Source organism: Melospiza melodia, chromosome 1, assembly GCF_035770615.1.
Source record: "Melospiza melodia melodia isolate bMelMel2 chromosome 1, bMelMel2.pri, whole genome shotgun sequence".
NCBI lineage: Eukaryota > Metazoa > Chordata > Aves > Passeriformes > Passerellidae > Melospiza > Melospiza melodia.
In genome coordinates this window covers 57,134,262-57,156,999 of record NC_086194.1, presented here as the reverse complement: position 1 = coordinate 57,156,999, position 22,738 = coordinate 57,134,262, and the positions used below count along the sequence as shown (strand labels likewise).

At 40.8% G+C, this 22,738-nt stretch overlaps 1 protein-coding gene across 1 annotated transcript in view; it reads right to left on the bottom strand.

The window, feature by feature from the left end:
* LOC134429056 (dual specificity calcium/calmodulin-dependent 3',5'-cyclic nucleotide phosphodiesterase 1A-like) overlaps positions 1-22,738 on the bottom strand; it is a 104,292-nt gene that overhangs the window by 64,336 nt on the left and 17,218 nt on the right. The window contains exons 2-6 of the mRNA XM_063176498.1: positions 11,645-11,758; positions 10,630-10,812; positions 8,350-8,416; positions 5,088-5,204; positions 2,786-2,926 (exon numbers count right to left, since the gene is read on the bottom strand). Of these exons, the coding sequence (XP_063032568.1) occupies positions 2,786-2,926; positions 5,088-5,204; positions 8,350-8,416; positions 10,630-10,812; positions 11,645-11,758 (622 nt within the window). The remainder of the gene's footprint in view (positions 1-2,785; positions 2,927-5,087; positions 5,205-8,349; positions 8,417-10,629; positions 10,813-11,644; positions 11,759-22,738) is intronic.

Here is a 22,738-nt window from a genome sequence, read left to right as displayed (position 1 = left end):
TCAAAGGCAGCAGGCAGGTGGCAGTTGATGTCTTCTCTGAGGCAACTAGCTCCAGGACAAGAGCAGTTTAAGCTGCACCAGTGGAGGTGTAGGCTGGACATTAGGAAAAAGTTCTCCACAGAAAGAGTGATTGGGGATTACAATGGGCTGCCAAAGGAGGTGTTGGAGTCACCATCCCTGAAGGTGGTTAAGAAAAGACTGGAAGTAGCACCTAGTGCCATGGTCTCGTTGAGAAGGTAGTGCTAGGTCATGGGTTGGACTGGATGATCTCAAAGGTCTTTTCCAATCTGGTTTGTTCTATGATTTCAGATCATCTTTTCCTCTGAAACAGAGGTTGGTTCAGTGTGGTTTTGGGGGGGTTCTTTTAAGTTTGGTTTTTATTTCTTTTTAGTCTGCTGCATTCTCTCTCTCAGAGGAAAAAAGTCCACATTTCTCCATCGCTTACTCATGTATTTTCATGTCCTTCTGTTTGTCTCTTTTTTAATACTTTCCTTGCATTATTGCACTCAGAGGCAACATAGGAAACCCCATTCAGCACTGGTGCATCACAGGCTAGAACGAAATACTAGTTGTTCACTCACATCTGAGTTGTTGCTAAATGACTAACAGATCAAGAAGCAGCAAGATGGAAAAAAAGGTAGTTCTGAACATGCATAGGAGGGAGATCAGCTATATTTGGGCAACTGTTGTAATCCAGTAGTCTTTTGGAGCATGAAAACTGCCCTTCTTCCATTGTTTTGGGGTGAAAAAGCAAATCCATTTCCTCTAGAATACAATTCTAGAGGAATACCACTAGAATACAATTCACATTACTCGACATTGCACCTGTTCCTACTGACTACAGCTTGCAGTGCATTTTCAGTAACTAATGTCCTAAAAGCAACAGTGACCAATTTAGTATCTCAGGCGGTTTTGAGTAGGTAACTGTATTAGCTGCAATTCTGACCTAAGTGCTTTCTACTTCAGGCACAATCAGAAGCAAGTGACACAACTTCCATCAGGATCAGCCTGTCTGAATCACCTCTTGAGACAGATAGCACCTAAGTCCTTCCAAATCTGCATTTGATAAATAGCAGCATTTACTGCTCTAATTACTGTGTGACTGCAATTCACGAGTGTAATCTACATTCAACACAGGAAACTTAACAGGAGGCTGTGGATTGTGTGACTCCTCAAGGAAGAGCATCCAATTCTGGCTTCAGAATTGAAAGCAACATCTTTGCGGCAATCAAAGAACTGCAGAAATACAGATCATATGCACAAAACAGTTCCCAAGTGTGAGCAACTCTACAGTGGTTGAAACTAGCCTAAAAGACATACCAAGTGCTGCACTATGCCTTGTTAGCTTATACCTCTCTCTCTTATACTCCATCACCAAGTAGACACTGGTGGCAGTTTTTTGGGTTTGTTATTGAGCTGCACAGAAAAATGTATCATCAGCAAACAAATATCACCACAAGCATTGCTGACAGACAATTTTTATAGTGATTTTTATAGTTGATCAAAGGTGCTCATTGCATGAGAAAGTGTTAGAATTTGGTTAGACTGAGGCACTTGGTTTTTCCTTACCCTTTTTTTCAACAGTTCCAGACACAGAGTTTGTAACAACTGGGGAGTGTTCAAGAAGGCCTGAGCTGCAGTAAGAGCCTCAACATCTGCTGACCTGGGTTCATGTGTCTGCTCTGCAATACAAAGACTCCATGACCCTGGAACTGCACACTGCTTAGTGAAAGGACCTCAGAGAAATGAAGTGCAATAGAACAGAATTACATGTATTCAAGCACCAGCCACAAACAGAACAATCACTTAAGGGCCCTGGTATAACAGGAGGTAACTGGTAAGCATTTAACAGATTAACCTCCCTTTCACTGTCACTTTGGCCTCTACACTTCTGCCAGTGCAAGAGCAAGGGCAAATTAGGTGCATGGAAAAAAGTGAGGCAAATAATGTGGGGAAAAGATCTGCTCAACATAATCAGACTAAAGGTAATTTCATTCTTTTTTCTGGCTGCAGCAGTAGCCAGGAGAAAGAATAGAATGAATACATAAGTATCCTTTGAACTTTCCCTGCTATTTATTCTCCCCACAACCATGTGGGCCAGCAACTTTCTGAGCCTCCAGCTAAATCCAAACTGTAATGGAATCACTTCACTCTGGAATCCATCTTCCTTCAATTTCTCTAGTCCATCCTCAAATGTATTTTTCTTGTTTGTCTTGAGAGCCACTGTGGGAACTAAGGTTTTTTTATGCCCTTGTTCATTCCTGTCATTGTTGTCAGACTTCAGCTGTCTGTAGGTTTCTGTGCAAGCCAATCCAGATATTTTTGCTGTAGAGAAGTAGATTGAGGTCAGCATTTCCAGCATTTCCAGATCCCAGCACTTGTTATGCTCAGATAAGTGGAATGAATTATCACTTGGATGTACTGTGTCCCTAACTTAAGTTAAGAAGAAAGCTTAGACTATACAATTCTTCATATTAGGTGAAATGAATTCCAGTAAATGTGCATTGGCAAATTCACACAAGAGGATCTGTGGCAGAATGAAAAACCAAGCTTGGGTTTCTCATTCATCCTGTCATTCATCCTAACATAACTGTTAAAAGAGTAATCAACAACTTCATTTACCCTCTGTTCCTAAATAATCCAAAGTCTTTACCTTTATTAGTCCAGCCATATCGAATTAAGTGTGTCTACAGTACAGACAGCTTCCACTGTGCATTATCTCAATTAATAATCAGAAATTTTTGTAAACTCACTATATATTCAGGATGCCAAGTCTTTTACTTACCACAGTGCCTGTCTTGAAAAGGAGGTAATGGACTGTCTGTGAGACATCTGCAGCATGCATTAGGTTGTGATAAGGATTTTTGTGTTTACTGTAGCCAGCCTCCAGAGCTTCCACAAAAGACACCAAGGCAGATATGGGAATCTAAGTAAAGCAGCACAGAAGCAAAGGAAGGGGAAAATAAAAACAAGAAAAAAGCATCACCAAACGAACAAACAAAACCCCGCAAAAACTCCCAGCTTTAATGGCTAGCATTCAGACAGGAGTATTTTGATAATAGGTTCTCCAAGAGACATATGTACTTCACAAACAAACAAAGCACTAGAACATTTTAAATAGTCATTCAAGAGAGAGAGAGTGAATCCAGGTTACTACTTCAAATTGGTTTTTCCATCCATAATTACATTACATGTGACTCCTTCTCACAAATAAATACACAAAATATATCTACTATGAAATGTTGTCTGGAGAACAGAGTATGAAAAGTAACAGCAACCGCTGGATTGATTGCCATGGAGAAATATTTCCAAATAGATTGCAAGCAACTGCCTGTTTCCTTCACAATCAACTGGAATATATCTCTGCTTTACTATTCACATTTAAAATTTTCTAATGAAACACACAATATAGCAAATCCTAGATAGTCTAAGAGGACTATAATTTATCAGACCTCTGGGTTTTCACAGCAAAATCTACCCTGCCCATCAAATGGGATTGCCACGTTTTTCTGCCTTCAAGAGTAACTGCAATTACCTGACAAAATGCAATTAAGGGGATTTCTAGAAAGGAGACTGTGCAGGTGGTAACGTGCTACTGACAACATGGGTTCTCCAGTTTCCTCTGCTCAGACAGCAAATATATTAAACGCTAAGGTTTCCATATAAAAAAATCACTGCTCTTCTCCTCTTAGGTACATTTAAGCTAAGGATGCAATTCTAAGCAGGCATCTTGATGTTTCATCAGGCATAGGCAGTTCCTGAAAAATCTAGGCATCTGTAAACTCCTTCCAGTCAAAGTGAGTTGGGAATCCCTCAAAAATGGAAATGTCAACAGTGGAAGGGATGACAGAGTATCTGCATGGGGACAGCGGTCAAGAACTGGATGGCAATATTTCCTCTTCAAAGTTGGAGGAAACCTCTGTAACAATTACAAAATTATAGAATAGTTTGGGCTGGAAGGGACTTTGAAAAGTCACCTAGTCAACCTGCTCTGCAATGAACAGGGACATGTTCCCTTATATCTAGTTTAAATCTATCCACTTGTAGTTTACAATCATTAGCCCTTGTCTATTGCAACAGGCTGTCGCAGACATTTCTTCACAGAAATCCTTTCTTTCGGATTTCTGTGTCTTCTGGAGGGCAGAGGCCTCCGAAGAGAAGGTAAACAATTATTATCAGCTGCTGTGGGATGTAATAGGATGCACCTTGATTGGCTCATGCTTCTTGTTTATAATTAAGGGCCAATCACAAAGTGTAAGCCAGGGACTCAGTCCTTGGGCACAACTTTGTTGTAGATTTTTTCTATCGATTCTTAGCTGGCCTAGCAGCTCTGCAAACCTCTCTCCTATATTCTATTTAGCATAGTTATAATGTATTATATTAAATAAATCAAGCCTTCTGATTCAAGAAACAAGATTCACCATCTCTCTCTCACCAGCTGTGACCCACTCAGGCGCAGTAATAACAGGCCCTGCTATAAAGTTTTCTTCCATTTTTCTTATACGTCCCCTACAAGTACCAGAAGGCTGCAATAAACAATCCACAGAACCTTCTCTTCTCCAGGCTTAAAAACATTGACTCTGTTGGCCGCTCCTCACAGGAAAGTGCTCCAGCCCTCTGATAATTTCTGTGGCCTTCCTCTACAATGGCTCCAACAGTCCATATCTTTCCTGTGCTGAGAACTCCAGACCTGAATGATCTGGATGCAGTACTCCAAATGAGGTCTTATGAGAGTAGAGCTTGGAGTAGAATCACCTGCTTTAACCTGCTGGCCAATCTAATTGGAACGAATTTGAATTTTCTTTCATATTCTCCTGTTCTCTTTTGTGCCTATGAAGCTCAGGAAAATGACACCATCATTCTCAGAGGATCAAATGCAGTATTTCTGATGGATTTCATTTAGAACCCCACCTAGTTCATGGCATGTCATTGCCATTGACAGTACTATTTAAATCACATCTGTTTTTGCTTATGAGGGAAAGTGCAATGTTCACAAATTCTTCAAAGATCACTAAAATTGCACTTTTAATTGAAAAAAGCAGGATGAGAGGGAAGTTGAAAAAAATAGCCATCTTCTAACTACTGACCTTGAAACGATTGATCAGATCATAGCGTGTGAGAAGTTCATAGAAAATGAATTTCAGTGCATGATCTCCACTGGCATCATTTAGTGCAAATACATCAAAGGACCATTTGTCTACATTCTGCAAGAGGAGGTAGAAAATGCAGTTAATATGGTTATCGTTTTTACAATATCATTCCATTTCTTCACTTTCTCCCACAATTTAAGAATTCCAGTGGTGATGTAGAGGTATAATTTATTTTTCAATATATTCTTCATAATCCATTTAACCAATGAATATATATCAGTATACGTATTAGTGCGGTGTGATTTATGTTTAAGAAGCTTCCATTAAGAACACATATGCTGTTTGTTTATTCTAAACACAGCAATTCTTTACACTGGAATTTAATCACCAAAAGATGAATCCTAAAAGGTAAAAATCCTTATTTGTTTTAGTACCTGAGACATTGAGATGGTCCTATTTGGGCTGATGGGATACACTAAGTGCTAACAATTATATAAAATTCTAACCTTTATAACAGAAGAATAAATATCTAATTCCAAAAGTTACAGTCAGCTGTAAATTACCTACTAGTGTTTCAGGCTGGTCAGTCAAGAGATCAAGGAGGGCAAGTTCACTTCTCAGCTATTACATCTAAACTTTAAGGTCTAATCTTCTTGCAGAAGTTTGAGTGTGAATCTCAAATGTTAGGGAAAGCTGTGGGAGGTGACAGCATTCATTATCTATCAAGAGATGAAGAGAAACTCTTCTTCTTTCTAAATGCTGAGTTTCCTAGCTTTCTGTCTCTTCTTAACCTTTGGGGACTTGATATATAAGTCAACAAGCAAATTCAGGGATAGATGTTATTCTGCTCAACCTTACTGGAAGGCACAACATTTTTGTAGCCACAGCTAAGCAGAAGTCTATACTGCAGACATTGTAAGTGACTACAGGTTCTGTGTTCATTACCTGTATATTTGCTAGCCTAGAAAATATTCCTGTCATGGCATGGTCATCAAAAAGGCTGAAAAATTCAATTCTAAACCATGTAACTCCTTCAACAGTAATTAATGTTAGACGGTGAAATTCCATCTCTAGCACTAGACTGATGAACAGCAGATCACCACAGTGTACTCTGTAAGCATGTCTCTATGAATGGTTTGTATATCCACTATTCAAATGAAAGACAAGGCTGATTGTCCTTTTATGGCAACCAGTCTTTTATCTTCACACCCATGTCACACAGAAAGGCAACAGATTACTGCAGTAGAAAAATTAGTATAAAATATATATAAAGAGAGAGCGATGCTGTGCACTAAATTAAAAAAAAGCCTAACTTCTCATCCACTGAAAAAATGGGAAAGATTACACATCTAGAACTTGTGCTGCTACAGCCTTCATTTTTCTGTAGAAATTGCAGTATTCCATTCTTTTTAAAACCAACCTCTGTCGCAAAGCTGTGATTCTGCAGCTTTGAGTTATTAAGTGCAGGTGTCCTCTTGACCTCAGCAGCAAAAATGAGAATTTGTAGTTAAAAAATAAGCTTGTTTTGACTTCATTTCATCTCAGTCCTTGTCCTTATTAGCATGACTGAGGGGAATGTTGATTATGGCAATTCAGAACTGCTGAAGGTGTGTGTGTGGTACACTCCTAGACCCTTTTGCATGCTTAAATCATCAGGTCATTTTACAGAGCACACTGAGCAGTCAGGTCACTGTAAGGCGTTTTTAATTGACCTTACTGGACTGAAGCAAGCAACAAAATACACCACTTTCAATGGAGGAAATGGGACTGAGAAATTTCAGACGAAATATGGTTTTTAAGACAGAAGACTTCACAGAATCATAGAATATGCTGAGTTGGAAAGGACCCACAAGGATCATCAAGTCCACCTCCTAGTCCTTCACAGGACATCCCCAAGAGTCACACCTTGTGCCTGAGAGCATCATCCAAATGTTTCTTGAATTCCATCAGGCTTGGTGCTGTGACTACTTTGCTAGGGAGACTGTTTTGGTTTCTTCAAAGTAAATCCCATTTTAACCAAATCCATTACCAACTCCAAAAACATCCAAGCAAAGACATGTTCTCAAAACAGTTTTGGAAAAAAATATATATTCTAGAGTGCACAATGACCAGGTAGATGCTATTTCACTCTGGGGAAAATTAGTCAATGCCTTTGCTGTTATTGGTTTGTTTTAACTTATTCTAACATGATTACTTCTTTTTACAATCTAATAATTTGAAAACATAGAAAAAATGGAGGAATTCTATAAGGCTTAAGTCGGTCGAGAGTAGGTGATGATTCTTCAACTATGTTGTTACTGCAAAGAAATTTAGGAGAAGAGGTACCATTATAGATATCTTCTCTCATAAGATGCTATAGACAGTAGTTGCAGAAGAACAAAGAATTTATATCCTCTTTCAGGAGTGAAGCAAGTGAAGCTAGCACTAGTCAACATGCAGTCGGAAAAAGGTGCGGGTGGACACTTTGATTCTGTATAGGAAGGGCATGTTTGATCATTCTTGCAATTCCACCACATCTTTTGATGAGTTCTACAATTCAAAATGAAAAGGATAGCTTAACTGCAAATCTTTCCAGTGTGGAGAAATGCTGCAAGATGTCTTAATGGGTTTTATACTTAATACCCCTCGGTACTGCTCCACTATATCACCTTTCTTCACCATTGCATGACGTGGTTGAACCACATGCAACACGTAATCTGCAGAACTGGCAGATAGTTGTCAACTTGTTTGTAGTCTTGATAATTCCTGCCTAAGTCAAGGATCTGTCCCATGGATTGAAGCACTGTTTATTTTTCAGACTTCTTCTGACTAACTGTTTTCACTCTGAAACCTCAAAACTCAAAGAAGGGTCCATTTTTATAAAGCGATTGCCACTTTGAAGACCTGAAGCTGAACAATGCAAGAAATTCCCTTCTCTCACATCAACAGATCCTTTCCCTTCTCCATCTCTCTCCATTTGCATTTTCTTTCTTCCTTGTGAAATATGAGTGATTCCTAAATCTTCATTTTAATCACTGTAATCTAGAACAGAATTGCAACCTTCACAACCTGAAAATGACCACAGTCTTAAAGTTCATTCTTTCATTTATTGAAAGGATAATCCCTTAGGCCCATTAAATGATTAATGTATGTGAACTAACTGAATGTCAGAGAGAAAGAAAGACCAAGTATTAAGATCCCCCCGTATCCTGTCAAATATCACAGTATTATTTTTATGCTTTGTACAGACCCCCCTTCAACACCTTTTTATTGGGATTACCTTTAGCACTGCAATTACAGCTGGTGGGTAGCTCAAGCCGACCATATTTGAAGTACGCCTGTACATTCTACCAAGATTAAATAGATAAAGCAACACATAAATATAATTAAATTAAACAAAACAAACAATCAACAAAACTCATAAAACAACTGACAAAGAGACCTTGTTTACAGGAGACCTTGTTTAGCATAGAAAATCCTAACTGGAATATGGACCTTTTTTCCTTCCATTTTGTTCCTAACTTGCCCAATATTCTCAATACTATTCTTATTGTATAGCTTAATTTGAGATTATACACTCCCCAGTATCTCACAGCTTGGTTACTGAGCTGAACATTACAAAGAATTTGCCAGTACCAAGTCTTCATCAGATGGAAAGGCTACACTCAAATTAACAAAGTGCTCCCCATTTTCCATTGCACTAACTGTACTGACCTTTCCGTTCCCTTAGTCCTTGCTGGCCCACATGCAAGCCAATTCTGAGTGTACTTCAGAAATCATTTGTATGAAATGAATCAACTTCAGTGTGATTCAGCTGTTATTTTTGTCTGCATGTTTTCAAGATTAGTATAAAACCTTTTCAGTGTTTGCCATGTGTCTGTGTTTCAGGGAGTGAGAGAAAAAGAACAAGGCAATAATCAACATCTGTAACCATATTAAACAAAGTATGTAATGTACCAGATTTTAAACTTGATTATAAAGTATATTTTAAACAGATTATAAAGTAGGTACAAGTATTTCAAATTGTTTTCAGGACACACTGTGCTTAACAGGATTTGGGAAATGTAGAAACTCTGTCATAGCTAGGTCTTTCCACAGGTCACCTTTTTTTTGCCCTAAAACACTGTTGGACTAAAAGGAGATGATGGAAAATTCTTATCTCTGAATGATCCTGTGCAAAGTCTTCCTTCACTGCCATTTTTCTTTGTCATATTCTGCACTCAGACCTGAAAAAAGTCATTCACCTTTGGAGACTTATTCCCAATCTCTTATCCCTTCCTTTCTCTAGTCTGAAGCTCCATAGCATTCTCTTAAGAGACAATTGAGGCAGAGCCCCTTTCCCTTAGCTCAGGAGAGTCACAACCTTCTTCCAGTGCCATATTATATCTGAACACTTCCTTCTTTGGATCACAGTGATCCAGGTCAACTGGAAAAGAGCCCACTGAGCCAGCTTTCTGCATTTACTTCCTTGTTGAGCAAATGCCCCACAGAATGAGGGTTAATTCACAAGTAGCCTGTCAAACCTTGGAGAAATCTGTCCCAAGGAGAAATTAGAGGTTTAGTCTTATTACAGTTTGCTGCTGCTCTTAACACATGTACGGTAACTTTAGTGCACGGACAAAAATATTGGCTATAGTCATGACAAAGGAGGCTTCTGTGAGTCTGTGTGGATTGTGGTCCACTGTCTGATATGCATAACCTCCTGCACAGAGGGCTGTTGGGCTGTCACTGTGATTGTGATCAACAGTGAAAGGTGTTCTGCTCTTCGACTCCTGACTTGAATTTTGCTGTTACAAAATTACACCAGAGATATGAGAGCTGCTATCTTTCAGGGTGTCCAAAGAATGCTGACAGTTTCACACATGCCAGCCCTCCTCGTGGCTTAAACAAAGGTCAGTGAAGAGTGGTTACTTGACAAGAAAAGGTAAGATTAGGAGTCCAAATTGAAATGAATAAATGTTTTAAGGGTTAAAAAAGTAAAATCAGTTTTAGCAACAGGTTGTGATGTACATCACAAGAGGGAAGGCTTAGAGAACTCATAGGCTTTTTTGAAATCCTCTCTAAGGTCCAGAATTTTCACATCAGTTTTATCTATGGTTAGCTCCAGTAATAATATGGTAAAGGACTTTTTCTGTATCTTAGAACTTCTTCATAAGAAATACTAGACCACAGAAGTAAATGGAAGCAAGGGAGAGTTTGATCTGTCCAAATTTTAAATGCTGTCACTCCTGATCTAGGACTATGCAGAAGTGTATATTGTCCATCAAAATTATACCGTGTGCTATTACATCCGTACTATAGTAAGAACAGTGGACTAGGTACTGTTTCAGTTTGCAGTCGTTTACTAAATCACATGGTTTTAGGTGTTTCCCAGATCTATGTAGAAACATTAACAGAAGCACATTAAAGTGTCCTTCATGCAGAAGTCTTCTGCAAGTCCTCTGAGGTCTTCTGGCCTAAGGTACTCCTCTCCACCTCCTGTCATGGTGCCATGACAACTATAGGTGAAACTGCAGTACTTGGGTAGATAGTAGAATAAAGTAATTACATAACACTTCACCTTTCCACAAATATCCCAGCTTGCACTGCATGGACAATACTCCTGAACCGCGGTTTTTCCTCAGTCCTTTTAAGCATCATCCCCATTTGCCGTGTGAAGGTGGAAGCCAACCAGTCACGGACCTCTGAGGGCACAGAGTCAGACCGGAGATCACTGAGTTCATCTTCTGTGTCTAGTAAACGCCTAGAAGCATGAGGAAACAGAAGGGTAAACAGAGTTCTTTAGAGAGAACTACAACATTATTAAAAAAGAAACTCATCTATATTCTAATTAAAGCAACTGTTAAAAGTCTTTGATTCATCAGCCCTAACAAAACACACTAGTACAACTCTTCAACTGTCTGTTTATTCTCTTATATACTTACGTTTCAGATTGTGGAACTCGCTACTCGGCTGAGAAACAAGGCGTATCAGCCTTCTGAAGCAAAACTACGTGATCCTCTAATATCTTTACATCTTCAGCTCATCATATTTCTGAGATTTCTGCCTTTCAAAGGTAATTTATGGTCATTTCTGCGAATTTCTAGCATCTGAGTTAGTAACATACAGTCCTCTCCTCTCCCATTCTGGTCATCTGTGTTGACTCTAGAAGTGCATTAATCACTGGGTAAATGGCATGAAACCAAGATGGGGAAACTCCTCTGCAATGTTTTGCCAGTCTACCTCTGTTCATGAGTAATTTTTCTTTTTATTTCAAAGACATCATACAAGGGAAAAATTTAACATTGTTCAGAAGAAATAGTTGAGTCTACTCAGGCTGCAATAACTATGAAAGCATTTCTCTAAGAAAAAGTGTATTACAGTTATGTTTGGTTTTGATCTCCTTCCCTTTTCCAGGAAACTAAAGAACTTTATAAATGAAGGACTGAAGATCTCTTCTAAGCTGAATACAATATTCTAATGATTAAAACCATATTGTCTACAAGTAATAAATCTTGGCTCAACCAACTTTCACAACTGGTGTGTAAATTGCAACTGCTGCTAGATATGAGTGCTGATGCCTGTAGTTAGCTCACCTAGTTTCATCAATGTATACTGACTCAAGAACAGTCGCTGCATATTCCAAATTCTTCTTTAGATCTACAACTGAAGCTTCCCCTCTCTCCAATTGCTTTACCAAAGACCGTAATCTAAAGAAAGGAAAACAAAAATCTGATTAGTATAAAACAATATAGGTTTAAAGTGAGCGTCAGTTCCCAGGATGAGACCTTGCATACACCCTGACAGGTGAGAACTTTTGGAAGTCTACAAGATTTTGAAGTTTTTTTTCATGTTGATACAGGAAGTCAACAAAAATTACTTTTTAAAGACCAGTTACAATGATGCCAGGTAAATATACATAATTCCATGGGTTATCACAGAATCAGAATCATACCAACACAGAATGATAGAATATGATGAGTTGGAAGGGACTCATCAGTATCAATGAGTCCAGCCTCTGACCCTACACAGGACACCCCAAGAATCACAACATATGCCTGAGAGCAGTGCCCAAAGGCTTCTGAACTCAGATTCCTTGAGTGCTGTCACTAGTCATGAGAGGGAAGAGAACAGTATCCACCCCTTCACTTCCCCTCAAGAGATTGTTGAAGACTGCAATGTTTCCTCTTAGTCTCCTCTTCTCCAGTCTGAACAGATCATGTGGGCTCAGTCATTCTTTGTAAGGCTTCCCCTCCAGATCTTTCACCATACCTGTGTCTTTCCTACGGATACTTTCTAATAGTATAATATCTTATATTGTGGTGCTCAAAACTGCACATAGTACTCAAGGTGAGGCCATACCAGTGCAGAGCAGGGCAGGACAATCACTTCCATTAATCAGCCATCTGTTCCCTACTCAAAACTGAAATAAGTAAAAATAGAAATTACTTTAAATTTAACACAGGAGCTAAGAGAGGACAATTTCAATTTAGACATAAGAAGGAACTTCTTGAATGGTATCTGTTAAAAAATTACTCTTAGTCCTAATGATTGACATACACATGCAAAACTCTATTAGATTATACTTAGAAACACTATTGTAGAAATACTATACAAGGTTAGGAAATGCTATGATTTTCATTAGATCAAGCAGCCACCATATATCTCGTGTATATTAAACAGTACTCACTACTTTCACATTTGAACAATAAGCATTGCTGCATATGCCTCCTTTTTTCTTCATTCCATGTATGGGGAGTCTGCAGTTATGACAACTTAACTAGCTACCAGAAACACTCTGTACAAGCCACAGCAGTCAATTTTACAGAAAGAACATGACCTTTGGTTCTTCCTGACTTTTACCTAATTGATATAAGTAATTGGTAGCTTTATGCTGCAACTCATTCAAAATTCATGTTCAATAATAGCACAGTGAGTAATGATTGCTTCTTGGAACCAACATTCTTCAATGAAGATTATGCAAAGTACTATGTGCATCAATCATTTAGAAAAACAGAAGTACTGTTGTTTCTCACACCATCATGTGAAAAAATTACACTGGGATAACTTACTTTTGTCTTTGTCTTACCATCCATTATCTTTAACTATTGCTGATTCATTGAGTCACTATTCATTGAGCAGCTACTCCCAATTAATTGTATTAAATAAGAGCCTGGTGATAGCTTGCCTTTAATGTATCTGTTTTGGTTTTTTTTTTAAATAATCCTAAATGGACTGAAGAGAATCCAGGTAAATTTATTGCCGGGAAAATTCTGCTTCAAGGTGGCTGAAATAATTTTGAAATTCAATCAAATTCACCTGTGGCACTTAGGAACACAGTTAAGTGAGAGCTTGGCAGTGCTGGGTTAATGGTTGGATACAGTGATCTTAGCAGTCAACTCTAAGATCAACTCATTTGTGATAACATTCCTTTGAGAGTCAGATCAAATAGCTTTAAAAAAAAAAGTAAAACCAACAACAAACTTTATAAATTAACAAAATAATTATCAGAAATAGACCTGACTGCATAAAAGCTGGCTTCAGTATACACACAAAAAACTTTGGAAAATGAGCATCAGCTGAACTGAAAGACAAACTCTTCCTTCTGAACTTCAGCACATTCCTCGGTCTCCTCTGGAAAACCACCATAATTACTGGTAAGAAATTCTTACTAAGTTGAGAAGCAGTGAACCATATCAAAGAATTCCTACGTAGAAATAGGCATGCGTCTGTCATCTCATTATAATTGACAAGCTTGATAACTTGGATATTCCGAGAGTCATGTCAAAGTTAAAGAGCATGTGCAGAATATCTAAGCACATAGACAGTGTGGCAGATGCCCTGCAACAGTATCTGTCTGCCTGTTGGGGTGTAAAAGAACTGTAAAGCAAATACACAGGATATTTAACACTGTCCAAAAGTATCCAGCGCACACTACCATGTAATGCACATGTGCAGTAGTTTCAGTCAGCTGGGCGGACAGATGTCTTCAGTGTACACACAGTGTACACATAGTGTAGGAGTGTTGGGGGATAGGACGGTCAGGACGGACGGAGATGAGAGATCTCTGAAGCCAGGTCGTGGAACTTTGGGTTTATTGCAAAGGGCCTGGATGCAGGGCCCTGCTGGGAGCTGCCAGCCACCGCTCAGAGCAGGCCCAAGAAAAGAGAGGGGTAGAGAGGATGAGAGGGTAAGAGCATAAAAGGGTAAGAGAGCAAAAGCATAAGAGAGTAAAAGGGGTAAGAGAGCAAAGTTCTTGTTATAATACAATAAATCCTCTTCTGTGTTGAATATTCTAATTCTCACTAACCAATCTAGTATAATATATAAATCTTACAGCATTTACATACAGCCTACAAGAATCATTACATTACCATACTGTGTTACATTTTAAACCCTAAAAATTACTCTTTGGACCCCTTCTGCCAAGCTAGTAGGGTCTGCTCTGAGTCTTGGACCTGTCTGCAAGCAGAGGGTATTTTTTCATCAAAAGGGGATTACCTTCAGCCAGCCACACCATTGTCTTCCAATTGTTCACTAACTAAGGTATCTCAAAGGTTGCTTTCATTTCAATCTCGCCTATAGTTTCTATATTCTCAAAATCTTTTGCCAGACAATCATATTTGTAAGGCTTCCCTGTTTCATCTTCCCCAACAGTATAGCAAATCCCTGAAACCCTTTCCAAGAGAGAATTGGTGGGAGAAACACAGCATACACAAGAAGTAACCTAGAAGTTCAACACCTCTTTTTACAACAGTCAGTGGGTATTATTCATTCCACACTCTTCCGCATCTTAATGTAAGGCTCTGCATACATATATAATGTTTTCACTGTGGAAAAGACACATCTAGAAAGCCAGATCATGTTGCAATTCTTGAAACTAAAAATAGAGTAACTGGTAACATGTGACAAAATGAATTTTTATAAGGCTTGATAGCTATCTTCTGTCACTGCTTTTGTATACAAAAAAATGCAAGTCACAAGATTCAGAGGAAATAAAAACATGTGCAAAGAGCAAACACACAGTACTGCTACACATTTTAATCCAAAAAAAATTATATGCAATTTCCCAAGTAATTGCTTTGCCTTCTTCATGTTTCCTGAAATATTCTCCTTCCTTTGAATAAAAATATAAACATTCAAAATTAAATAATCAATTATTTTTATTATTATTAGAAGCATGAAAGTACAACAACGATAAGTTCAGTGGCCTTGGCAGGATGGTAAAAAGCTTGTTTCAACTCACCTTGAGTGGAACATGAAAGAACGTTGAGATAAACTTTTGACAACATTAGTCAACTATAAGTGAAATTAAATAGTTTAGGTTTTCACTTCCCATTTACAAATTCCTTCAAGCCTATCAAAGGAAGTCCTGCACTGGAAACTTTAGCAAACTTTGGCTTACTGAATGATTTTCAATACTACAATAGCCTAGGCACTTCCTCAGCGCCAAGTCCTGCAAATTATCATTGTCTCCCTGTCCTGCTACTGAGAACTCCAAAGGAGTCCAAAGGAACTCCTCCAATATGCAAACACCCCCCTCATTCTCAGGTTCTGAACTTTGGGAACTGAATGAGCAAATATAAGCAGTTAAAAGGATTGGTCATGTTTTGTTTTTTTTTAAATTCAAGTCAACTTCTTCATCTAGCACAAACCTTCTATAGAAATCAGACATACAGATGATAATGGAAGTCACTGGGGGTGGATAGCAATGATAAACCACCTGTCTGTCATCTACTTCCTCAGGAAAGTGTGCACTGCCTTCTCCCACTAGTGGAAGAAATGAGCCAGGAGATTATCTTAGGTGGTCATTGTGGCTTCAGAAGGCTAAGATGAGGTGAGATGAGTCATTCCACTGAATAAATGTGAGAACTGAACAAGGATAACTTTCAGATGTGGGAGAGAAAGAAAGGCTGCTATATTCTTTTTTCACAACCAGCAATCTTCTAAACAGTACTTCCCAAAGCATGCCTTCCTGTTGGCAGACTAGTTCTTTTTGAGTTATTAGTGTGAATTAGTTTTTCAAGGAAACTATTCAAGCACAATATAGTCACTGAATTTGTTGACAATGACATCCAAACACAACAAACTATACCTTCCAGAATTAAGCATTTTCAAACTACTGTTGCCTTTTATAAAAAAACAACATCCATTATAACACATCAGACACAAATCTAACAATTTTTAATTTGCATCTTTAAAAATAGGTACCTGAAAGAAACTGTCAATAAATATATTTAATATGCAATAAATAGATAACATATTATACATATAATAAAACCATACACAATAAGATCACCTGCCCTGGACTTAGGAGAGCAGACTTTGGTATCTATTGGAACCCGTGTCATAGAGTACCCTGTGGCAGAGCCCTGACGAGCAGAGTGGCACAAGAATACTGTCTAGTATTCAAGGATCTCTTCCTCCAAGCTCAGGAACAATGCATTTTAACAAGAGAATATGGGGCAAAAATGCCAAGAGGCATCCATATGTGGATAAGGAGCTGCTGAGCACCTCAGAGATAAAAAAGAAGTTTACTGAAGGTAGAAGCAAAGACAAGCTAAAGCCCAGTTAGAATTGAGTCTAGCCAGAGATTTCAAAGACAATAGAAAGAGTTTCTATAGGTATCGTGATAACAAAAAAATTACTAGGGATAATGTGGGCCCTCTCTAGCAGGAAGTGGGAGATGTGGCTACCTGGATAGGCCTGGGATATGGAGAAGACTGAGATTCTAAATTAATTTTATGCCTCAGTCTTCCACAGCAAGTGCTCCAGACACCCTGCCCAAGTCATGAAAGGGAAATGCAAAGACTGCAAGAGTGAAGAGCCTAAGCCCACTGTAGGAGGGAATCAAGTTCAAGACCATCTAAGGAACCAGAATGTGCACAAGTCTATGGGATCTGATGAGATTCATCCATGGGTCCTAAGGGTAGACAAAGTTATTAAGCTATTATCCACCATATTTGAGAAACTGAGGCAGTCAGGTGAAATTCTTGATGACTGTGTGTTGATTTGGCACAGCCTGGTTTTTGGTAGCAGGTAGGGCGCTACAGGGGTAGTTTCTGTGAGAAGCTGCTAGAAGCTTCCACTGTGTCTCACACACCTAGAAAGCCAGATCATGTTGCAATACCCAAAACTAAAAAAAGAGGCTTTAGTTTCACAGAAAAGTCTTCAAGGATAAATCTCTAACAGTTTTGAAGATGGACATGCTGCTGGCCCAATTAGAAGAGGTTGTTACCACCCCTGTGAAAGTGTATAAGAAGAAAATAAAAATAGTACACAAGCAGTTTTTGTTTCCAGGCATGGCGAGGTGCCCCCAGGGGCCATCCTGGCACAGCCAGTGGTGATGCGCTGCTGCAGCCACCACCACCTTGGTGTGGCCCCAAGAGCCTTGCCTGCCTGGCTGCCCCTAGCCAGCCATGCCGCAGGCAGAAGGGCAGGGGCAGCGCTGGCGGCTTCTCCTTCCCAGTGTCCCACATGAGGAGAGGCGTTAAATAGCACCAGTGCCACAGCAGCCACCACTGCCCCCACAATGGTGGCGGGGTCACCTAGCTAGCAGCAGAAAAAGATAACAAGCAACTCCTCAACACAGAACCTAGATGAGATCGACCTCTCAGCACTGCAAGATCTTGCAAGATCTTTGAATTAGTGGAACGTGTTGCCAATGGTACCTACAAGCAGCAGGTTTTTTTCCAGTCACAGATGAGGAGGAAGTGAGGACATGTTAGAGAAAATAACGTGGTGACACCAAGTTCAGTGGAAAACAAAGGAGGGGGAGAAGGTGCTTCAAGCATTGGAGATGAAATTCCACTGCAGGCTGTGGTGAGGACTATGGCAAAACAAACTGTCCCCTTGTAGTACATGAAGTCCATGGGAGATGTAGAGATACACTTGCAGCCTGTGGGAAAAGTGCTCATGCTGGAGCGAGTGACAGTGTCAGAGAAAGCTGTGATCCAGTGGGAGATCTGAATAGAGAGACAGGGCCCCTGCTTCCAGAGATAGAGAGGGTCTTTGCTTCCAAACTAGAGTAGCTTAGAAGACTGCACCCTTTGGATGAGTGACCCACACTACAACAGTTTTCTGGAAGAGTATTTGCCCATAGGAGGGACCTCATGGCGTAGCAAAGGAAAGACTCCTCTCTCTGAGCAAACACAAGAAGATCTCAAGTAACAAACTGACCAAAACCCCATAGCCTGTCTCTCTGCACTGTCAGTGGGAAAGAGGGAGAGAACTAGGGGGAAATGATCTCTAATATCCTCCCCTGACTGTGTTAATAATAAATTTACCTTATAACTTCAAATTTGAGCCTGTTTTGCCCTTAGAGTGTTTTTCTTCCAATGCTTATCTCAACTCATGAGCCCTTTGTTAATTTTTATTTCCTCTATCTTCTACTGAACTGCAGAAGAGCGGGAGCAAAAAACTTTTGTAGGTGCCTGGCATCTGGCCAGTATCAAACCATGACAGACTGAAAAAAAGGGAAATATAACCTCCATTTTTTAAAAGGGGAAAGTGGAAGACCCAAGGAACTACAGACAATTCAGTCTCACATCTGTACCACGCAAGATCAAGGAGCATATTCTCCTGGAAACCATGTTGGTGAACAAAGAGATGACTGGTGATAACCAACATGGCTTCATTAAGGGGAAATCATGCCTGACAAGTTTGATGGCTTTCTATGACAGGGCTATAGAGTTTGTGGATAGGGGCAAAGCAATTGACATTGTTTACCTGAACTTGTGCAAAGTACTCAACGCTGTCCTGCATGACTTGCTTGTCTCTAAACAGGAGAGACATGTATTTGATGGATGGACCACTCAGTGCATAAAGACTTAGCTGGATGGCTGTACCCAAACAGTGGTGTGGTAATGGCTCATTGTCCACATGGAAACCAGTGACAAGTGGTGTCCCTCAGGAACTTGTGTTGGGGCTGACACTGTTCAACATCTTTGTTGGCAACATGGACAGTGAGATTGATGCACCCTCAGCAAGTTCACTGTTGACACCAAGCTCTGCACACCTCAATATGATGGAGGGAAGGAATAATGCCATCCAGAAAGACCTCAACAGGCTTGAGACATTGGCCAGTGCAAACCTCATGAAGTTCAATAAAGCGAAGTGAAAGGTCCTACATGTTTGTTGGGGCAATCACAGGAGCATCTATAGGCTGGGCAGAGAAGTGATTGAGAGCAGTTCTGTGAAGAAGGACTTGGCTGTGACAGGTGATGAAGAACTCAACAGGAGCCAGCAGCGTATGCTCACAGCCTAGAAAGTGAATCGAATCCTGGGCTGCATCAAAAGGAGCACAGTCAGCAGGTCAAGGGAAGTGATTCTCCCTGTACCCTGCTTTTGCGAAACACCACCTGGAATACTGGATACAGTTCCAGTGCCCCCAACATAAGAAGGGCATGGAACTGTTGGAACAAGTCCGGAGGAGGGCCACAAAGTTGATTAAGGGATCAGAGTCCTTCCCATATGAAGGCAGGCTGAGAAAGTCAAGGCTGTTCAGCCTGAAGAAGAGAAGACTGCTGTCGTGGGTTGACAGCCTTTATCCCAATATCGTGTGTTGTGTCTGGCAGCTGTGCCTTTTCTCTCTTCCCCCCCCCTCCGGCTGTCTTGCTGCGGCGGGGCGGGGAAGAGAGGGGGGGAGTGTTTGACCAGGCCTTTTTGCTTTTGGCCTTTTGCTGCTTGGCTTGGCTAGCCGCTTTGCTTGCTTGCTTTCTGCTTTTTGCGCTGTTTTATTTTCCTTTTCTTTTGTTCCCTCTTTCTTACCCTCCCCTGAAGATACTGGACCGGTTCCGGACCTGACCTGAGACGTCCAGGACACCTGGAGCTTGCAAGAGAAGCTTGACGCCCTCACCATACACAGTCTGTTTCTTTCCTTTTCTTGTGTTGGGGAGTGTTCTTTTGTTACTTGTAAATAAATAGGTTTTGTTTTCCACTTTGCTCCTCCGAGAAATTCCTTCCCGAACCCGGTGTTGGGGGAGGGGTGGTTGGAGGTTTGTTTTGTTTTGGGGGGCTCCCTTTTGGAGATTTCCCCTAATTTGTCCTACACCAGGACAATATACTTTTTGGTGCGTTGGCCGGGAAACGGAGGCCAAAAAAAAAAAAACAGTGGAAAAAAGCCTATAACAATAATATTTTGGTTTTGGCTATTTTGGTGGGCATATTGGTGATTCATAATGTCATTTGGAGTGGAAGCTTGCCGGTATTTCTGGTCCCTTTTTGAAGTTTTAATACTTTTGTGGTCCCTGGGGTTATTTCCTTACCCAAAAATAGCTCTGATGTTGTCCCTAATAAGTAGCTTTTGTAAGCGGGGGGCACTAACCAGAATAGTCATTGTGCTGGTCTTATGTGTGATGATGTGTCGGATAAAAATGCTGGACTTTTTTTCAGGAATGTATGGATTGCTGTTATGGTTGTTTACTCAGTTTGTTTGGGGAGAAGAAGGGGAAGGGGCTTTTCAGCCTTTGTCCTCCTTCTTGTCCTCCAAATTGTTGACATCTCTATTAGAAAATACTGAATTTCCCCTGAGTTTGAAAGAAACCATCTTTCTGGCATTTAATTTATTAAGCCTTTTCTATACTGTCTGGAGTGTGTATAAAATGAAGACTGAGATTTCTAGAGGGGTTAGAGACACTCCTGACTTAGGAGTAAAACAAAGCAGGAAAAATCTTGACTGGAGTGGGAAATGGGAGGACATGGGCCAGACTTTAAAGGAATTTTCCGATCCTATAGATTGGGACTTTCCATCTGATCAAATTCAGGATCCAGTCGAGGTGGCAAAGTATTTGAGGGAGAAGTGCCACGGTAATACTAAGGAGGAAAGGGTTACTGCAGTGAGCTGGGCCTTGGCGTTTGTTTACCATACTCTGCTAGATACTGTGGAGCAGCAGATAGCAGAAAGGGAACAGGGAGATAAGTTAGTTACTATCCCAGTGACCCAGGCTGCAGCTAACATCCCAGGCTCCAGGCTAGCAGCTGAATCAGACAATAGGCCCCAACCCATGGCTGTTGCAGCTAATACAAGAGGTGGAAAGTGTAAAGGCAAGACTGATCGAAAGGTGGAGGATGATGATGATGATGCAGGAGAAGGACCCTCACCAAAATCAGAGGCCACATCAAGGGGCACAGAATCTGGAGCTAATATTGACTCCTTTTCTCTGAAGGACCTCAGAGGCCTAAGAAAGGATTACAGACGACAACCTGACGAATCTATAATTAGTTGGTTAGTCCGCCTTTGGGATGCTGCAGGGGAGGTTACAATTTTGGATGGTACTGAAGCGAGGCATTTGGGATCCCTGTCACATGACCCTGTCATTGATCAAGGTATGATGAGGGGGGCTAACCCTCACAGCCTCTGGGAACGGGTCCTAAGAAGCGTAGCAGAACGATACCTGTGTACGGATGATCTCTATATGCAGCAGACACGGTGGAAGACCATAGAACAGGGGATCCAATGCCTGAGAGAGATGGCGGTGGCAGAGCTCATTTTCTCAGATGATACAACAACTAGGAATCCGGACCTGGTACCATGCACACCTATAATGTGGAGGAAACTTGTGCGACTTGGGCCACCTGAATACGCTTCTGCCCTAGCAATAATGAAGCGGGATGATACATATGAGACTGTGCTCGATATGGCAAAGAAGCTTCGAGCGTATGCAGATGCTGTGCATGGCCCAACTCATGCCAGAATTGCAGCAGTGGAAACCCGACTGCAGAAACTAGAGGACAAAATAGAGGAGAATCATAAGAAACTCCGGGAAGAGATTAAGGAGGACCTTATTCAAATCTCAGCTGTACAAATTAGAGGCCCTGGTGTCCAACGCTGGCGCTCCTTTGATGGGGAGAGAAGGTACATCCCACGGGCTGAGTTATGGGCTTTTCTGCGTGACTCTGGAGAAGACATGAGGAGATGGGACAGAAAACCCACCGCTGCTTTGGCACAACGGGTGCATGATTTGAAGAAAAGAGAAAGTATCACCAAAAGGATAGCAGCTCCGGTCGCTCGTAGCCGAGATGTTAAGTATGCTGATGACGATGACATGTCCGATCCCCTTGAAGGAACTTCTAAGGCATATGCCCAAGGAAAGAAGGACAATCTGGCTTAGAGGGGCCCTGCCTCCAGCCAGGAAGAGGCACGGGAGAACCGGGTTTTCTGGAAGGTGTGGATCAGATGGCCTGGCACATCAGAGCCACAAGACTATGAAGCATTGGTTGACACTGGATCACAGTGTACCTTAATGCCATTGGAACACGTGGGGACAGAACCTGTTTCCATTGCTGGAGTGACAGGGGGATCACAACAGTTGACTTTGTTGGAAGCTGAGGTGAGCTTGACTGGGAAGGAGTGGCAGGAACATCCGATTGTGACTGGTCCAGAGGCTCCGTGTATTTTGGGCATAGACTTCCTCCGGAATGGCTATTACAAAGATCCTAAGGGATTCAGGTGGGCTTTTGGAATAGCTGCAGTGGAGATAGAGGGTATTAAACAATTGAATACCTTGTCTGGACTATCAGAGAACCCATCTGCAGTAGGACTCTTGAAGGTAGAGGAACAACGAGTGCCAATTGCCACCTCAACAGTGCACCGCAGGCAGTACCGGACGAATCGAGATGCCGTGATCCCCATCCACAAAATGATCCGAGAGCTGGAGAGCCAAGGGGTGGTCAGTAAAACCCACTCACCC